This window comes from Rattus norvegicus, chromosome 14 (genome assembly GCF_021556685.1).
Source record: "Rattus norvegicus strain SHRSP/BbbUtx chromosome 14, alternate assembly SHRSP_T2T, whole genome shotgun sequence".
Lineage (NCBI taxonomy): Eukaryota > Metazoa > Chordata > Mammalia > Rodentia > Muridae > Rattus > Rattus norvegicus.
The window spans coordinates 22,182,987-22,203,435 of NC_141547.1; the positions used below are offsets into that span (position 1 = coordinate 22,182,987).

Genomic DNA, 20,449 nt, shown 5'->3' on the forward strand with positions numbered 1-20,449 from the left:
AGAAAGCTGATATTCATTCCCAAACCCCAAATTTTATCTCCAGGATGGTTAATACCATGTTCCATTAAGGATGATTAAGCCGATAGTTAAAATTAGCTGTACAGCATTTCCTTTACCTCATTCTGTAGCTTTCTGAGACAGGAAGCTCCATAGGAAGCTCCATAGGAAGCTCCATAGGAAGCTCCATAGGAAGCTCCATAGGAAGCTCCAGGCGGGGCCTAGAACTTTCTATGACTACAGCTTTCCACATGTCCACATCCTGCCACAATTTTCTCTTTAATATTTTATGGCTGCTTAACTGACACTATTAGATAAACAGAACATGCACTTAATATTTAATATTTATGTAGTTCAATGCTTTAATATCAAAGAGAAGTGCAAGTGATAGTTCGTATATTAAACAAGTTGCCGCACTAGGAGATGAGGCAACGTTGCCTTTCACTGATGTAACCTCTGAAGCATTGAGTAAGGTGACAGGATGACGGTCCAATAATAGACTAGATGCGTCTGCCAAACTTCAGAGACAAACTCAGCGGCTGTCTCTTGCAAGCTTTGGAGAAAACAAACAAGCAAACAAACCAATTGTGTTTTTTAAAAAAAAAAAAAAAGCTTCATATACTAAAGCAAGCACTTTAATGAAATGCCTAATAAAATTGAAGTACTTTATAATGCTCACAACCTTAATGGGCCATTTAAGGATATGATTCCTATTTGTTTTTAAATAATAACAAATTCCCACACAAAAACACTGAATTGTTTAGGGATGAGACGTGCCAAGCACTCAACCTAAATTATAACCACTTAAAGCAAAGTTTCAAATCGTGTGGAAGAAAAAGAAAAAAAAAAATGGAAGCAACAAACACCGCATACACAGATGCTGACCCTGACTCACCGCCAAGGCTTTTACAAACCAGCAGCAGGGTGTGCCCCCAGCGCCCGTGAGCAGCTGGCTAAAACTGAAGTGCAGATTGACTCAGTAGAACACATATTTTCATGAGCCTTGAACTTGAGACAAGGAATGACTTCACTGAGTCATGATGTAAATGACTGAACAAACCCCACCTTCCTCTTTTCTGATAAACCTCTAAAGACATTTGAAAGAAAATATGGTTATCAAAAGCGTGTTTTCTTAGCTAAGAACCAATTTTCAGCTTTGACAAATCTATTTTTATCACATCTTAAACCATGTCAGGTATGCCTTAATCATCTGCATTTTGTAGGTGATAAGAATCCTTAGATAGGCAATTCTCAAGGTAGTTAGCAATTTATCTTTTAAATAAAATATATTACTTCTTTTTTTTTTTCGGAGCTGGGGACCGAACCCAGGGCCTTGCGCTTGCTTAGCTACCACTGAGCTAAATCCCCAACCCCAAATATATTACTTCTTAAAATGTTTTTCATAAACCTCTCAAACTTACCAAGAACTTCCCTACATCCCTAGGAATAACCATTAGCATAGGGTGGGTATTGTGGCGGTCTCAAGACCTTGAGGAATTGTGGGTTATTGACATCTTCACTAAACTCCTCAAGTATTTGGAGTTCTGAGTCCTCGCATTTTCTTTATGTTATTCCTCTTTTCATCCTTCAGTGTCAACAAGAGTTCTTAACTATCATGTCTGTTTTCTCTATGTTCTCCCCTAAGTTCTTTCTATTTTCGCTCCATTTCTTTTCAATATCTTACAATGGCTTATATACAAAAATTAGAAAATCAAATAATCACTAAACAAAAGCGATTCAGACCATTTACTGATTACAGAAACTTCAGCATATTGGGGTTTTTTTTAACTCCTGCAGACATCCTTTTTTCCAGATTCCTGAGTTCACCACATTGAAGGTGTAAGTTTCCCAAAAGTTACAGCTAACTATACCCGTTAGCCTGTGGCTTCCAGCCATTAAAAATGTATTTAAAAAATAATATTTCTTTGTATACTTTTTAAATGTAGTTTTTAGTTTAGAGTTCGAGATACTTAAAACTGAATAATGTAATTATGTCCTAAACACTGCCCATCATAAATATTAATCAGATAGTCTCTAGTTAAAGGTGGCTGTGATCCATAGGACCCATAAGATAAACTACACCGAAATGTGCACAAAATAGTATTATGGATATATTATAGAACATTGCATAATGTTATTATATAGTAATAAAATGACACAACATGAAAGCTGTCCTCTGACCCTGCATGTGACACCCACACATAAAACCTAGCGCCTGAGAAGACAGCTCCTGATTTACTTAAGATTGACTTTTATATCCTCATCAGCGATCGTCAGCAGGTCAGGTGTGTACTCTGATAAACTAGCCCACATCTGTCTGAGGAATAGCAAATGACACATAATGTGTAACTCCGGGGCAATTCTCGGTCAGAATGGAAAAAAAGGAGAGCTGTTATTGAGGCTAGATATGCAGTCGGGTGACCAGCCAAAGTGTGGAGTGGAACATTCTGGTTCTGGTCAAGCAATAACCCAGACTCTGCTCCTTTGTTTTCAATACTGACCGGTCACATTACAACATGAATAAGGAGATAACTTTTGCATCGTAAAATAATATCTGGTTTAACAAATCCATATATACTTACAGTTTAACAGTTTTCAGAAATCCACCGGTTGGGCATTTTAAAACAACCCTAAGAGAGTATGGCTGAATATTTCTACATAGAAAGCCCAGGAAACGCATCTAAAAAGGAGAAGTACCCAGGTTATTTCAAATTTGGACCCGTGTAATGTAACAGGTTTACCTAAATAGCATTAAAGTTTATGTACTATATAATTAATATCATGAATGAGCCTGCTACTACTGTAAAAAAAAAAAAAAAAAAAAAAGCTATTCCTTGTTCTTAGACTTTTACGATTTGTTTCAGATTTTTTTTTCTCCCAAGGAAAAAAGTTTACCAGAAATCAGATTGTAAAGGAGTCTTGCTTTTATAAATCTTTAGCTATTGTTTGTTTGATTGCTTTATTGAGGTAGATCTCTCTATGTAGTCCTCTTAGCTTGGAACTCACTATGCACAGGCCGGGATTAAAGAGAATAAGGCTAGACTAAGATTCTTCCTCCTCCTCCTCCTCTTCTTCCTCCTCCTCCTCCTCCTCCTCTTCCTCCTCCCCCTCTTCCTCCTCTTCTTCCTCTTCCTCCTCCCTCTCTTCCTCCTCCCCCTCTTCCTCTTCCCCCTCTTCCTCCTCTTCCTCCTTCTCCTCCCCCTCTTCCTCCTCCTCCTTCTCCCTCCCCTAACCCTCCCCCTTCCTCTACCCTTCCTCCTCCCTCCCCCTCCTTGTTCTCCCTTGAGACATAATATCACTATGTAATTTTGGCTAACCTGGAGCTCATTTTATATACCAGGCTAGCCTGGAACTCACAGTAATCCACCATCCTCTGTTATCTCAGTCTTAGATTTTAAAGGGGGGGGGGCACACCACACCCAGGACAGGAACCCTTCAGCCCATCCAAACCTGCTTCTCATACTTCCCAACCATGAACAGTAGAGATGAACGTTTTGCAGGACTAATCAGAGAATGTGTTTCAAATCTAATGTTCAACCTCCAACTCTATCATACCTTTATTTCTCTGGCTTTAAAACATTCCTCAACTCCTTCTCAAAAGAATACTTTGTCAGCTGTTCAAATCCTCCCTTTTTGGGGGCTGGGGATTTAGCTCAGTGGTAGAGCGCTTACCTAGGAAGCACAAGGCCCTGGGTTCGGTCCCCAGCTCCGGAAAAAAAGAACCAAAAAAAAAAAAAAATCCTCCCTTTTTGCTTAATATTTGTTGGTGCATTCAATTATCTACAAGTCAGGGAAAAAAATCAAACAGGAAAAGGAACAGAGCTAGACATTCTTTTTAAAGGAATTGTGAATTTTTTAATTATGAATTTTTTGTTTCCCTGAGGATAAATCCATGTCTGTACTTTGATAACTTAAGCCCTTGGAGAAGACCAATGCATGTTTGCTGGGCTGTCTGGGTTTTTAATTTTCTTGTCCTATGAACTGGTCTGGCCTCACCTCTACTCCTCCCTCAGCCATGAAGTGTAGGAATGACAGCTATGAGCCACCACTCTCAGGATCCTTTTATCCACATCTTCCCTGGCAGAGATGAAGCCATTGTGTTTTATGACTTCCTCAACATAGTCCACTGTAAACAGAGTCTCTTAGGTTACAGTGCTGAATTTGTGATTGTGAGGTCAAGCCACAAAACTTCCAACCTCTGAGAGTGAGTCAGGGGACTTAAAAGGCAGGAAATGCCAACAGACACCGCTGTGACTCAGTCTGAAAGAAAAATGACTTAAGTCATTTCTCAAGTCACTGTAGCTGGCCTTCTGCAAGTAGAAGTTATAGTAACTATTCTCTGTTGAGCTATGGAACAGCACAACCTTTAAGAAGCAAACTACTGGCCTAATACATTTTTTCCTTTGGCAAGGAATACATTAACAAAGAAAACCTCAAGAAAAGAAGAAACATAAGAATACCGTGAAGTTTTAAAACTATCAATTAAGATTAGAACAATTGTCCAGAGCATTTAAAAGTTTGTTTCTAAAATTTTTAATATGATTTTATACGTTACCAAGCATCAAAAATTCAAACCTATAGATACCATGCCAAACAAAAAACCAGAAAATAGCATTGAAGGTTATATAAAACTATGGCAGAAGACTTCTCCTCACCTAGGTGTGGTCCCTTTCTTCTCCAGTCCAGCTGACGGCTAAGTGCCTTAGCCTTTCATTTAGACAGATCAGCTTCTGGTGAAGGATTCTTTCGTCTTCCTGATTTATTGTGCAACCAAATGTAAAATGGTAAGTGTGATTGACACGGAGTTTGGATACTTCTTCCTTGATTTATAGAAATCAAGAACATAAAATGAACCAACGTAAACATTTATAATGTTTACTCCATCATATAGTTCATAATGCCTTTTTGAACTGTTTAAGCTAGTGAAGTGACAGTTTCATAAATATGAAATGTGAAGGGTAACTCACTTTTTTCTCGCTCATCATACTTTTCCCACATCAATTGAGCACATCTGAAATTCTGTTCAGAAATGGGATGCATCGCAAACTATCTTTTATAAATGATTCCTTTCCAAATCTATCCAGGAATGTGAGGAAAATTTTAAACTGTGTCTTATTGCCAAAGTAAATCCTTTTGATCCAAACTAAATGGGCAGTGGAATGGCAAAAGATTGGACCATTGCACACAAAGAATATAAATTTCAAAGTATAATAAAAATGCATTTAACCCAAATACAGGTGCCAAACTAAACCAAAACTACTACCTGACCCAGCTGCTCTACTCAGGAACACACATGTAAATGACCCTGAGTTAGCACATCCACAGGTATTACACACAATAGCCAAGACCAGCCTAGATATCTATCGACAGATGACTGAAGAAAATGTGATACCTACATAAAAGGGAATTTTGTTCCTCTGTAAAGAAGAATGACATTATAATAGTTTCAGGAAAATAGACAGACTATAGAGTATTGTGTTAAATGAAACAAGCCAAACTCAGAGAGGCAAATATATTTTTTCTCATTTGTGGATCCTTGACAGAAAGCGTGTGTGTGTGTGTGTGTGTGTGTGTGTGTGTGTGTGTGTGTGTATGTTATATACTCACACTCACATCAAGGCAAATTATAAAAGAGAAGAAAGAGGTCTAAAGCAATGATGGGATAGGAACCAGAGAGAGTAATGGAGTATGCACAAGAGAGAGTACTGGAGTATGTGTCAAGAAAGTAGCATGGCCTATGTTGGAAAGAAAAGAGGGCAGCCAGACGAGGAGAGGTAGAATAGAATATTGAGAGAGAATAAGAACAACCTGTAACAATGTGTATGAAAATATCACAGTGAAACCAATGTCTTCATATCTTAACCAAACAAATTAATTTCAATTTTAAAAGTGCATTAAAAGCAACATTATCTTAGTAGAATTATTGTTAGGGTGCCTTCTAGGATCTGATGGAAGGTTACCACTTCTCGTACATTTTAGGGCATTTCAAAAGGAAAATTGCTTTGCAAATTATGAGGAACTTTAGTGTTTTTAGAAGTATCAATGTTTTATTTTTCTCTATGTTAGTTCATGAACAAAACTGGCAGTTAAAATTGATAAAGTGTTTACAAGTTATTTCCGAAACAATGTGAGTACAACTCATTTTAAAAAACGAAATGTGTTTATGAATGCAAATAATTTTGTTTTCTTGACTTTTAGACATTGCAATGCCAATAGCAGAAGATCTTCTCAACACGTGTAAGTTTATCAATAATGCTATTTTCCATCAAATCTACAGCCTTAGAAGGCCGAGAAGACTCGCAGTTGAGGTGTCACAAGGAGCTTGGTTTTAGAAATGTGCGTGTTACTGTAGTTATCCTTAAACTGGCTGATATCATAGATTTAAAGTGGTGCATTGTTACATGCCATAACAGCAGAGGGGACCTGGGGACAAGCCACAGTGACCAAGAACTTAGAATCGGATCTGCCAAATCCTAAAAGGGAGGATTAGCATGCGTTCCTTAACTTCCCAAAGCCTTACTTCCTAATTAGCATGAAGAGAAAATAAGGTGATAGAAACAAATTACCTACCAGAGTACACACACTGAAAGCACTCAGCGTATTTGTATTTTCTGTTGACATGTAGGAGTCCCAGGCCTAGGAATGCTCTCTGGAACTCTGACCCTCGCAACGACTGTGTGCAGAAAGCTATGTGCTTTATATGCAAACCATTTCTTCCTTGCTAAGCATGGCATTGTTTTCACCCCCACCTCCACACCATTATTTGTCTTAGGAAATACAATCCGATCCCCGAGGTGTCTGGAACTCTCAGCAAAATGTCAAGGATAGCATTGCATTTGTCTGGAACTAGGGCTGGGGAGGCTGGATTAGAGCAGTCACCCTCTAGAGCGAGGTAACACTGACCCAGAGTGCTCTCACCACCCCTTAGTCCCTGCTTAGTTATTTTGGGGGAACTGGGACAAAATTTAAACACACAGCTCTTTAGGTTTTCTTTTTTGTAGATTTTTGATTAAACGACTCCCAAGCAACTTAATAAAGCAATCAAAAGAATTATTCCGATGAAACCTTCAGCGTCTGTAAACTGAAAAGACACAACCTGGGAAGGTTGTCAGGTTCATAGATGTCAGGACAGGTGTACGAGCAGGGCTGATAAAAGATATCTACTCCCAACTGAACACTAAGACCCTTTCATATCGGAATTTGGATCGACCAGTCTAGTGTTCTGATTACATTTCTAATAAAAAGCAGAGGGTATGCAGAAAAAAATACATTTAAAGAATAGATAATCAGGGTGTGACTCATTGAAGTGTATTAAAATACAGTAGAAGTAGAATGGTAGGAGGGCAGTAAAAGCCCCGTAGGTTCTGTTATATCTGAAAATATCAGCCAGCCACCTTCATTATGTTCTTTAAATCTTTTAAATTTTCCATCCGCTGTCTTTGGCTATAATAAAGCTACAGTGTGCCACGAAGAACTTGACCAGAGGTAATAACAAGGTAGAGGTGGTAGCTTAAAGTTTAATACACAGTAACCACAAGAAAATGGGACCTTCAGATGGAAGACGATGGATGGAAATATACTATGAGTGAGGTCAGAAACAGTGAAACCCCGGCTCCTCGCGGAGACGCCTATCCCACAGACACAGATCTCTGTCGTTATATCCCTCTGGAGGAAGTTGAGTAAATGCCAGCTTCCTTTAGGAGTCGCCCAAAATGAAAGGAGGATAGGGAAGAACCATTATCCCCCTGGGTTCTGGATTAACTGCTTTATCCTCTGTAGAATCAACAATGAGGGAGTAGAATGAAAAAGAGAAGGGAGTGACATCCCATGAGTCAACGCGAGGGTACTCATTAGACAGAGCAGCCAGGAGTGACTCGAGGAAGCTGCCTTAAGCTGAGGTTAGAGATGCGACTACAAAATAAGTGTTAGAAGCAGTGGGCAAACCGAAAGGCTTTGGAAACTCAGGAGCTTTAGAAGCATATACGACTCCCCTGTGTTTCTCATATGTTCTTTAAACATAGCAGTTGTGAAGCAACTGACCAGTTAATATTTCTAACTCAAATATTCTTTTTTTTTCTTTTTTTTTTTATTGAGTATTTCTTATTTACATTTCGAGTGTTATTCCCTTTCCCGGTTTCCGGGCCAACATCCCCCTAACCCCTCCTCCTCCCCTTCTTTATGGGTGTTCCCCTCCCCATCCTCCCCCCATTGCCGCCCTCCCCCCATAGTCTAGTTCACTGGGGGTTCAGTCTTAGCAGGACCCAGGGCTTCCCCTTCCACTGGTGCTCTTACTAGGATATTCATTGCTACCTATGAGGTCAGAGTCCAGGGTCAGTCCATGTATAGTCTTTAGGTAGTGGCTTAGTCCCTGGAAGCTCTGGTTGCTTGGCATTGTTGTTCATATGGGGTCTCGAGCCCCTTCAAGCTCTTCCAGTTCTTTCTCTGATTCCTTCAACGGGGGTCCTGTTCTCAGTTCAGTGGTTTGCTGCTGGCATTCGCCTCTATATTTGCTGTATCCTAGCTGTGTCTCTCAGGAGAGATCTACATCCGGCTCCTGTCAGCCTGCACTTCTTTGTTTCATCCATCTTGTCTAATTGGGTGGCTGTATATGTATGGGCCACATGTGGGGCAGGCTCTGAATGGGTGTTCCTTCTGTGTCTGTTTTAATCTTTGCCTCTCTCTTCCCTGCCAAGGGTATTCTTGTTCCCCTTTTAAAGAAGGAGTTAAGCATTCACATCAAATATTCTTATTCTTGATTCAAGTAAACGCTGTTGTCTAAGGTGTCTTTTTCTTAACTCTAGGGACACAGAAGCCAACAAATTCTTTGTTGCAGTGGTCTTTGGGTTTACAAAGGGTAATTAGAAATACCCTGGCCTTCGTCCACTGAATATCCAGAGGCATTCCCCTAAGCGCCTACCCATGTTTGATAATCAAAAATGTCCCCACCACTGTCAAATACTAGCTACTGCCTTAGGCTATGCCTTGAATTTTTACACTTCGTTTCATTCTCCAGATAAAGTAGTATTTTTATTTCACATTTTACAGGCTTCATTTGTAGAAGTATTTACTGAATTCCTTTTATGTAATGTTTTCTATGGTGAGTTCTGAATATTTTTATGAAAAAAAACGCAATTTCTAATCTTTCACAGTATTTACTAATGAGATGGTAATCTGAGGTAAAAATGGCAAATTTTAAGGACAAATCCATCACTTTGGTTGGCAGAAAGTTAAGGTAGTCAAAGGAACCAGAATCACTTTAATGAATGGTGAACTTGTATTATTACTACAAACTTGCTTTGAAGACATCAGAGTCTGGCTGTTTCTTTGTTCCTTATCTGAAAATCACGGACAGTTCTACTCCCCAGAAGCATATGACTTCGGAAATTCTGGCCACCTCCAGTCATTTCTTTTGTCTGCGTATTGTGAATAAGAACTTTGACTCATTCTGTGCCATACAATCATATCCACTCACATTTTTCATATGAATATTTTCATGGCATTCATTGCTGTCTAGCCATCACTAAAGTTAAAAACCACGTATGTCCTTGAACAATTTAGTCAGATTGGTCTCTTCTAAAAGCAAACCTATAATCCTACCTACCTCATACATTGGGTTGCAATAAGACAAGACAGACAAAGAGTACATATAATGGCTTGTAGGCACAGAAGACTAAGACGGCAATGTACTTGGAGTACATCTTCAGGAAATCCTATCAGCAAGAAATCTATTTTAATTTCTCCTGGACAGTGAGAGTTTTCTTAGTTACTAGTTAATAGGGACATGTTTTGGGTCATTTAGTATGAGTAAGCAAACTCAACACTGACGAACTCTTCTTTGAACAGGTTGTGGACGACGCACAATTACTCCCGGAGGCCACAAAGTAGCAGGAGGCCAGGACGCTGAGGAGGGAGAGTGGCCCTGGCAAGCTAGCCTTCAACAGAACAATGTCCACCGATGCGGAGCCACTCTGATCAGTAACTCCTGGCTGATCACGGCTGCTCACTGTTTCGTACGGTGAGATATGAACTGGGGAGGTCTCAAGGGCACTCAAGTACTAAACATCTAATAATACCTCCCTATTTAGTGTGATTGTGCAACTACGTCCCCAACTGTTCAATACTCCAGTGAGGTACACCCTCATAATTGCTCACTCGTTTGTCACTAAAATAGTAAGTAAGTCATCTCATAGAATTTTGTCAAAAGGAGAAATGCTGACATTTTGGACTAGACATAATTGTTTGTTGTGGAAAGCTGGCCTGTGCACTGTAGAACGCAAGGAAGAACCCCTGCCCTTAACCACCCATAGCATCTCAATATTAACAACTAAGTACCTACAAAACATTGGCAAATGTGAGTTGGCGACACGGACTCAATGACAGGGTGGCTTCAAGCTTGCTGTACAGCTTGAACTGTCCACAAACTTGCAAACCTCCTGCCTCTGCTTACTAAGTGTTATGATTGCAGGTGTCACCTACCACACCCAGATGAAATGGTGACAGTTGTCCCAAGAGATTGCAACCTCACCATCCTCCTCCCTTTTCTCAGTACTAGGGATTGAACCCAGGGTCAAGTGCATGCCAGGGCAGCATTCGTCCACTCTGCTGGATAAACTTCATCTCTAACTTGGTCGGCTCTACTGAAAGCCATCCTTGCATATTGTAACAGTTCAGTAGAAAGTTTGGAAATGTTCCAACAGGACTACTTCTCAGAGCATAGCATACAAAACACTGAATAGCAAAGCCCGAAGACACCCGTATTTTATCTGTTGTTTACAATGGCTAAAAGATACGATTTAAACGACATACTTTCCATAAATTCTTTGTGTTCACATCTCCGCTTACATTTTATTAAATCTTATCATTTATGTTGTTCTTTATCTTTTAAATCTCCCTCAGTATTTTCTATTTGAGCCAAGAAATAAAATGAACTTTCTATGAATTGACTTTTCTATTTAATTATCTTTAAGTCAAAGCCTCACTACCCATACCTCAAAATGGCCTTGAATTTACTATGTAGCCCAGAATGATCTCAAAACCACCATTCTCCTGCCTCCATTTCTCAAACACTATACTCACTTGCCCAGCTATTGTTTATCTTTTTAGTCATATTTAATAGAGTAACTCAAAATGTGCACAAACAACATTGTTTTTATTTCTTCGTGTATATATAGCTTTTCTGGGGGGGATGAGGGGGTGGGGGAGGTGAAGCTTCCCATAGTGGTATACACCTTTAATCACAACATAAAGTCAGAAGGCAGAGGCAGATAGATCTCTGAGTTTTGGGCCAGCCTGGTCTACATAGCAAGTTCAGACCAACAAGAAATGCACCATGATACATATTCTCTCCCTCCCTCTCTCTCTCTCTTTCTCTCTCTCTCTCTCTCTCTCTCTCTCTCTCTCTCTCTCTCCTCTCTAAAAAGAAAAAGAAAAAAAGTACTATAGAAGTTCAAATTATTCAATTAACTTTAAAATGTTAAGACTAATTTTTAGCTATCACATACAGGAGTTTTAATAAATAAATCTATTTTCTTTAGGTCTGCAAATCCCAAAGACTGGAAAGTTAGCTTTGGGTTTCTTCTAAGTAAACCGCAAGCACAACGGGCTGTGAAGAGTATTGTAATCCATGAGAACTACAGCTACCCTGCGCACAATAATGACATAGCTGTTGTGCGTCTGTCTTCGCCAGTATTATACGAAAACAACATCCGAAGGGCTTGTCTACCAGAAGCTACTCAGAAGTTCCCACCCAACTCAGATGTAGTGGTCACTGGATGGGGCACGTTAAAGTCAGATGGTAAGTTCCTGACATCTTCCCATTAAAAGAAACACATTAGGAATTACAACTAAATCTGAAAATACTTCCTCTCTAGTTCATTCACATTGGTATAATGTGTATGCAGTGGACTGGCTATTGTGCTGAGTGTCATTTATTTAGAAACTATAATTTCATAGAAGTGTTTGCCAATTGCCCTGGTAGTGGTAACTCTCAGAGGTTGGGGGGGAGGGGTTGTTTCTTTTCATTTGGATACATAATTTTCTCTGTATCATTCATTCACTCAATAAATATTTGTCTTCCATCAAGGACACAATATTTGAGCAAAGCCCACTTATTAAATACATTCCATGACCTTAATCCCATAGAAAGTCAGGATCAAAATACACCCAAAGCACATTTTTAAAGCAGTAAAATGAAGCTAAGTGATTTTAAGATCTATAACCATAGTAGTAAGCTTAGCTAAAACCTTACAAATGACAATGAAATATATACTTCTGACATGTGAATTTTTTATTTTACTTTCTAAAACATGCATAGCAAATGGAAAACTCTAAAATATTTTTTAAAAACTATCCTATCACATATGATATGCAAGCTAATGATAGCATGATTGTTTTTAGAAATAGTTTGTAAATATTTCTTGCTTTAAATAAAATGTTTTACATTGCCTGAAAAACACAATTTTAAAATTAAAAACTAATTTTAAACAGAAACTTTATTGCATTTCATAGACACTAATATTTAGTATATAAAATATTAATACACTCTGAAGGGCTTTCATGATGGCTGGGCAGGTCAAGATGCTTGCCTCCAAGCCTCAGAATCTGTGTTTGATCCACAGAACCCACTCGTGCTAGAAAGAGAACACTGACACTCAAGGAGTGACTTCTGACCTCCACATCCATGCACACCCATACTTGTGCACATACACACTTTCTCACACAGTAAATAGATATATGTAAAAATATGATTTTTAAGTTCTCTTTTTAAATTTACATAATATTCTTTCTTCAGGAGACAGTCCTAATATACTCCAGAAAGGAAGAGTGAAGATTATAGATAATAAGACTTGTAATAGCGGAAAGGCATACGGTGGAGTGATCACACCTGGAATGCTGTGTGCTGGGTTCTTGGAGGGCCGTGTTGATGCCTGCCAGGTAATTCTTTCCAGTCGCTTACATGATTTTCTTTGCCTAGTGGCTTTAGATTTCCAAGGAAGTGTGATTTTCTCAGTATTAAAGTCATCTAATTAAAATGGACATTGATATCAGTAAGGTACTGATTCTAGATCAACAGTCCTGTTAATGAAGCTGTGTATGGAACCATTGCTGGAGTTTTTGGCTGCCTGCTTTGTGCTCTCGGCTGCTTGTAGGTTCACACTCACCCAGGAGCTTTCTCAGGTCTGGAGATGAAAGACACACACACACATTAGCTCATTTTCAAACTTTCTTAATGGCTTTGTCACTGTCTCTTGTAAGCCTTCCACAGCTATTGTGTCCTTTCCTTTACTCCTAGCTCAACAGCCCTAAATCTTTCCTAAACTTAGTTTCTGGCTACCTTCTGTGAAGCCCATTGGTGTTGCTGCCTCAGACACTTTCCAGCTGTCCTTCCATTTTGGAAGCTCTCCTGTGCAGCTCTGAGTCTGTTGTCTCTCTCCCCCAAGTATCTCGATTCTCCTCCCCATCGCCTCTCTCTTAGCCTGTGGGAACATGGAAGTCCTGCCTCTTTCTTTCTGCCCAGATATTAGCCACTGGCATCTTTATTGGTAGATCAAAAACCAACTGGAGACAAGGACCTTCAGGGGTCAGTAAACACAGATTCTCCATTAAATCAAAGCATCAGAACCACTCCTTTGCATCAAACTAGGGAGAGACTCGATGAGCACTGAATAGATGAACCACATCACTGGTGGCTTCAGTTTGACTGGTCTGTGTCCAAGAAACCTTCAACTTACATCAGCCCTCATCATAGAGACTTCACAACCTGCCTCCACCATCCTCATTATTTCATTTATTTAACAATATCTATGCAGAATCCCACATATGAGGCATGGGTTCAAGATCATTGCAATATTCATTTACTTTAGTTATGTTAACCTCCGCAGCACATTTTGGTTTGAAAACCATTTCTGATGAGTAGTTTGGGCAAAGAGTCAAGGTAACTCATTTACCTTAACTGACAGAGAGGGTGCTTAAAAGGGAACTTTGATCTTGTGCCCGTTTGCTGAATTCTAAACCCAGAGACTTTTCCTTATTGTGCTTCTAACATTCCTACGCTATTAAGGAGCAATCATCCTGGATTGTCTAGTAGTAGTCTAGACAGGCACAACCAGTGCTAAACCCAGGAAGAACCTTGCTTTACTCATCACTCTGTAGACTGGCTCTACTACCCTATATAGGGATGTTGAGATCAGTAAGTGAATTCCTATACTCTAAGAACAGGAAGACTTGCAAATACATATTTATAGCACACAATTGTCCTCTATAATTGCAGGTTTTCATCATTATAGTTTTCATACTAAATTAAACCTATTCTTGAAGATCATGGAGAATTCAAACCCCCACTGTACTTAATTGAATAACTAGACTTGGGTCTCTTAACCTGCTACTGCCTAAGAGCTACACTTCAGCAACTGTGTTTACTGCACCCCAGTGACTTCATCTTCTGCTTCCCCCAAACCTATTTTAATGATCTTGAATCACAGAGTAATCTGTCAATTTTTCCAGCTACTAAGCACTAGATGAAGTATTTCCTACTTGTCAACCTAAGGAATTTAATAATATCTGAGTGTATCTTTTACTGTGCGAGGTCAAATCTTTGCCATGTGCTTTTATTATATATTGCACTATATCCTAATCTTCCTTATAATGTTATAGTTATATTAATAACTAAAAAATTTGAAGAAATTAAATGAAAACCTCATTATTTTCCTTTCTTCTTACTCCATTTCTATTTGTACCCATGCTTACCCTCTGGTTCCAGCAAGTTTCTTCTACTATTTAAAACTAACTTTTTGCCTATTTTCTTCACTGTCTCCTCCCATCTACACAATTATTTGTACTATTTATTAATGTTAACTTTTCTATTTTTAAACTTCCCCATTCTATTGATTCTTTCTGTATATTATGTAAACATCAAATCTCTCATTTAAGCCAAATCTTAGAAACTTCTTGTAACTCATATAAATCAATACCAAAAGCACCATGTTCTTCTTTTAAAATGGGGAAATGGCCTAAATAGATATTTTTCAAAAGAAAAAAATACAAATGAGGTCTGGAGAAATAGCTCAGTAGGCATCGTACTTACCGTACAAACATGAAGACCTGAATTTGTACTACCCTTCCTCCACTGGGAGCATGGAAGTCTGTATTAATAATCCTAGTGCTAGGGAGAGAGAGAGAGAGAAGGATCACTAGCTAGACTGTTAGCTGGACTAGTAAGCTCCAGGTTCATTGAGAAAGCCTGTCACACACAAAAAAAAGTTGAAGTGAAGAAGGAAGACATGTGACATCAATTTATGATCTCCACATGCAAACACACATGCACACACACAAAAACATGCACACACACAAAAATACAGCAACATATATGTGTGTGAAAGGTGCTCGAAATCAATGATCACAGAAGTGAAAAATTAAAAATGCAATGAGATATTGTTTTAAGACTATATTAATTATGACTATATTAACAATAAATTGTCTGCAAAGATATAAAGAAAGGTATACAGTAGTAATAGAGATAGAAAATAGTATGGTCATGATGGGGGGGGGGAAGTGTAATACTTCTAAAAACAACCAGAAAATGAAAAAGCCTTCACAGAAAGTCAAAGTCAAATACTGCATGATCTTTAGTGAGTCTTTAAAGATCAACTCACTAAAATGGAATATAATGATGTCTGTCAAGGCTGGAGAGATGGTTGAACATTTAAGAGTATGCACTGCTCTTACAGAAGACCTAAGTAAGTTTCATTTCCAGCACAAACATAGAGTAGTTCACAGCTGCCTCTAACTACAGTGTCAGAGGATCTAAGCTCCCTTATGGTCTCCACAGTCTCTGGTATACATAGACATACACGGAAATAGGAATACATCTTTAAAACTAATAATAATAATAATAATAATAATAATAATAATATAATGGATATTAAAAGAGGGAGGTGGGAAGATATGGAGTGATAGTATTCAAAACAGGCTACAAATTTAGCTTTAAAAAGATTCTAAGTTGGGGGAATCTAATATATAGCACAATTACTTAATAAAAACATATCATCTATTTGAAATGTGATGAAAGTAGAATCTTGGTATTCTCATACAAGAAAGCAAATATGCGATATAAAAAGTTACTTTCCGACTATACATGGACTGACCCTGGGCTCCAACCTCATAGGTAGCAATGAATATCCTAGTAAGAGCACCAGTGGAAGGGGAAGCCCTTGGTCCTGCTAAGACTGAACCAGTGAACGTGATTGTTGGGAGGAGGGCAGTAATGGGGGGAGGTTGGGGAGGGGAAGCCCATATAGAAGGGGATGGTGAGGGGTTAGGGGGATGTTGGCCCGGAAACCGGGAAAGGGAATAACAATCGAAATGTAAATAAGAAATACTCAAGTTAATAAAGAAAAAAAGGGGGAAAAAGTTACTTTCCTAAATATATAGTGAAGGAAGGTGAATAGACGCCTTCATGTTTCCTTCGGTATAATAGTAATGTTGGGAAGACCGTTCCTCCATATGGTGATAAGAAGAAATACCTTCAGCAGCTACTTAGTTATAAGTTAGTTGAAACTTTTCATACTAATTTTCCATTCTTACATTGCACTAACCAAAGATGCACACTTACATACTGGAGTTTAGCATATAATAATAGAACAAATAAAATACATTAGGCTAGCATTCTATATTGTTTGTTGTTAACATATATTATTAACTATCTTTTTTATGTCTCCAGGGTGATTCTGGTGGACCACTGGTTAGTGAAGATTCTAAGGGCATCTGGTTCCTTGCTGGTATTGTAAGCTGGGGTGATGAATGTGCACTTCCAAACAAGCCTGGTGTCTACACTCGGGTGACACACTATCGAGACTGGATCTCATCCAAAACTGGTCTCTAGTGTACTTGTTCTCTGTAGATTCAAGCTCAATGGTTACACATCTGTTAAATAAGTTTATAATCCCCAAACCACATTCTTAGATATTTCTCCTGGTCTACACATTTAAATATAAAATTTAAAGGCATAAAGGTATTGTATCACGTGAGCACTAGTTATAGATGTTTCTAATTGTATAAGCCTTCTTCTGCTGACCAGTTCATGAATTCCCCAGAATCAAGGTGTTTGAGGATGAAGTCTAGTACCTTGTAATAATATCACCCATAAGAGTTACTCAAGAAATATATCTATTTTCTTTCTGGTTTCTGTGTCAAAACTAATTATTCTAATTCTTCCTCATCTTAAGGGATAGGAATCGAAATGATAACCCCATGGAGTGCATTGATAGACTGCAGTGTTTATGGACTTATCATTCTCTCTTTACTGTGAAATTGAAGTCAGAAGGTGGTTCTCTTCAACAGTAGTAGCATTGCCCAAAGGCATAGTAATTTTGTTTCAATACGTGGCTTTAATTCATGATGCAAATAATGCCACATTGTTTTCCAGCTCTTAAAATGTCTCAATAGTACAAATTAGCAACAAGATAAACAATGTAAAAAATTGTTTTCATGTCACTCTGATTTTGCCCATAAAAAGTCATTCTAGTGGAGGGTACAGGTGTCTGTAAATTCTGCTACTCAGTTGCCATTACTCCAAAAACGTTATCTAATCCAAATGCTTCCTCAGACAGGAGTCCATCCCTGTCTCTATTTCTCTGCTTCATCATTAACAATTTACAGTTACCACCATAACCATAATGACATAAATTAGTATTAATAGATTAATAATATTAGTTAATATTTACTAGTTCTTACTCATGCCAGGCAATATACATAATTAAAATCAATGAACAGCTAAAGGGAAATGGTCCCCTTGGTATTTCAATTTTGTATATAAGTTAACTAAAGTATAGAGAAGGCCAGCAGTTTTCTGAAGATCAAAGGGTCTCGAATTGACTAAGTTGAGATCCAAATCACACAGCTCTATTTCAGAGCTCACAATTTTAACAGATTGTTATGTTACATAATATTCTTATGACCTAAATATTTCAGAAGAAATTGGCAAACAAAGCTTCATAAAGAAAATATGACTTACTGGTAATTTAACCAAACTAGGCCTCTCGCATCATATTCTAAAATGTAGAATTTTACAGAAACATTATGGATTAGTGTAGGTGTATCATGTGGATGCTTTTATAATATTCAACTTATCTTGTTATATATTCCTAAGAATTAGTATTTTTTGTTACATGTATTTTAGAAAATAGGTATGAACAAAATAAAGGAATATGCACATTGATCAAGACCAATCCAATGTGGATCCAGGCCTGACTCTGGCCATGGAAGAAGTGGGGCTTTGGTTGACAACTCCTCAAATTAAGTAGGAGCAGATCAAAAACAATTTTAAAAACAGTTATTTATTACCTCATGAAAAATCTGCTATGTTCTGAATTATTGGAATAGAACTCAGGCATACACTATAGTAAAGACTGTATTGTGTTCATTAATGTTAAGTTTTAAGTTACAGATTCTACATGTCATATGTATTCTGTTCTATAGGAAAAAAATCAATATACACTAATGACTTAAACTACCAATACTCTCCGTCACTTAATTTCTTTATATATGCCAAGTACAGACTGCCTATGTTAGAAAAGTATAAAATATTTATATTTTGCTTCAGAAAACACTTTCACGTGAAGACACGTGTAATTGTCAGTAAAATTTCAGAGCATACCTTCAAATGAGGATGATTAAATGACCCTGTCTACATGATGATACACTGTATAATCATAAAATCCCTTTCATAGATATAAGTAAAAACAGTAACAATGGTTTCTCTCCATCTTGGCACCAATGTCACAATTATTGGGGTTTCCTGCAGATATATGTATCTCTGCTATAAAAAAATTTCTGTCAAGATCCCATGATTTGAACACAGGTAAAGAAATTAAAGTGTAATTTTCACAAAAGCTAGCTCTACAGTAAAAAATTGCATACTCTATCGGAAACTATAAAAACCTCTGAGTTTCCAGACTGGGGTAAGACGAATGCTCCTTGACAAAAGTTTGGCAATGATTTCTGTGAGTATGAGACCAAAATCTCATACAACAGTGAATAATGCACTAAACATTAAATCTACATAAACTAAAAAGGTTCTGTGCAATAGTCAACAAAATGAAAATGCATCCTAGAAGATGAGAGAAAGCATTCGTAAACCATATATCTGACAAGCATATAATAACCAAACATCCAAAATACACAAGAAAGCAAACTGCTCTATACCAGAAGAAACAAGAGCCAACAGCATGATTTTAAAATGTGTAAGTGTCTAAAATGAACATTTTTTGATAGAAGATATACAAATGGCCAACAGGTCTATAAACAGGGTCTCAACTCCAATAATTGTCTAAGAAATATATATTAAACTCCAACATTATCACCTCACGCTTGTTAGGATGAGTGCTACTGAGGACAAAAGAGGAGGACTGTTAAAATGAATGTAAACTTATAAAGCCAATGTGAAAAATAGTATGCAAGTTCCCAAAGAAATTACAAACAGAACAATCATAGGCTCGACTATAGGTATATAAAGGAATAAAATCAATATGTCAAAGAGGCCTCCAAGTGCACCAGGCACACTCATGGTACACAGGCATAGATGCAGGTAAAACACCCAAACATGTGAAATAGTTTTTAAAGTATAAAAACAAAAGAGAATTAATCTATAGCACATTATGCTACATAAAATAAAACAGATCTAGTAGTACAAATATTGAATCATCTGTTACACATAGAAGTTGAAGGGTGATTGTGGTGGACTGAGATTGAAAACATACATATATTAAATCATTTTTATACATTGACTATACATAATCATTATCAATTAAATAGTGAAAAGAACGTTTTAAACAACAGGGACCCTTACTACCCTGAATATATTAAGTTTATTACATAGCTGAGTGCTGTCAGGAGTTATGGCTATTTGGTGGAGCACACTGAAAAGCTTTCATGTTCTTTTACTGAGACAAGGAATTGGACCTAAACACATGGGCAGTAGTAGTAGAGACAAAAAAAAAGTTAACTAGAAAAATATGTACTTCCGAGGGTGAGAGTAAGCTGAGCAAAGACAAAGGTGTACTAGTTAAAATTGTACACTATACAAAGTCAGGATTTTTATGGCACATAAAACAGTCTTTCCAGGAAACCAAGATATTCCAGGACAAAACCAAATTTAGACAATATCTTTCCACAAATCCAATCTTACAAAGGATAATAGATAGAAGACTACAACACAAGGAGGAAAACTACACCATAGAAAAGGCAAGAAAGTAATCTTCTTTCAACAAACCCAAAATAAGACAACAACACAAACATAATTCCACCTCTAACAACAAAAACAATAGCAAACAACAATCGCTATTCCTTAATATCTCTCAACATCAATGGACTCAATTCTCCAATAAAAAGACACCGACTAACAGACTGGATACATAGGACCCAGCATTTTGCTGCATACAGGAAACACACCTCAGTG

General features: G+C 37.8%; 1 protein-coding gene and 1 long non-coding RNA gene across 6 annotated transcripts in view; one reads left to right on the forward strand and one right to left on the reverse strand.

Moving 5' to 3' along the window:
- Window positions 1–19,600, forward strand: part of Tmprss11c (transmembrane protease, serine 11C) — a 69,923-nt gene extending 50,323 nt beyond the window's left edge. The window contains exons 6-10 of one of the 3 annotated variants that reach the window (XM_087583999.1): window positions 6,196–6,234; window positions 9,841–10,012; window positions 11,532–11,791; window positions 12,788–12,930; window positions 16,715–17,004. In XM_087583999.1, the coding sequence (XP_087440125.1) occupies window positions 6,196–6,234; window positions 9,841–10,012; window positions 11,532–11,791; window positions 12,788–12,930; window positions 16,715–16,876 (776 nt within the window). In that variant the 3' untranslated portion in view covers window positions 16,877–17,004. 3 annotated transcript variants of the gene reach the window in all.
- The window catches only part of LOC103692776 (uncharacterized), a 54,548-nt gene that overhangs the window by 12,019 nt on the left and 22,080 nt on the right, over window positions 1–20,449 (reverse strand). For all 3 annotated transcript variants that reach the window (XR_015636967.1, XR_015636966.1, XR_015636965.1), the window contains exons 2-3: window positions 4,653–4,817; window positions 2,580–2,677 (exon numbers count right to left, since the gene is read on the reverse strand). This is a non-coding gene — a long non-coding RNA (uncharacterized LOC103692776). The remainder of the gene's footprint in view (window positions 1–2,579; window positions 2,678–4,652; window positions 4,818–20,449) is intronic.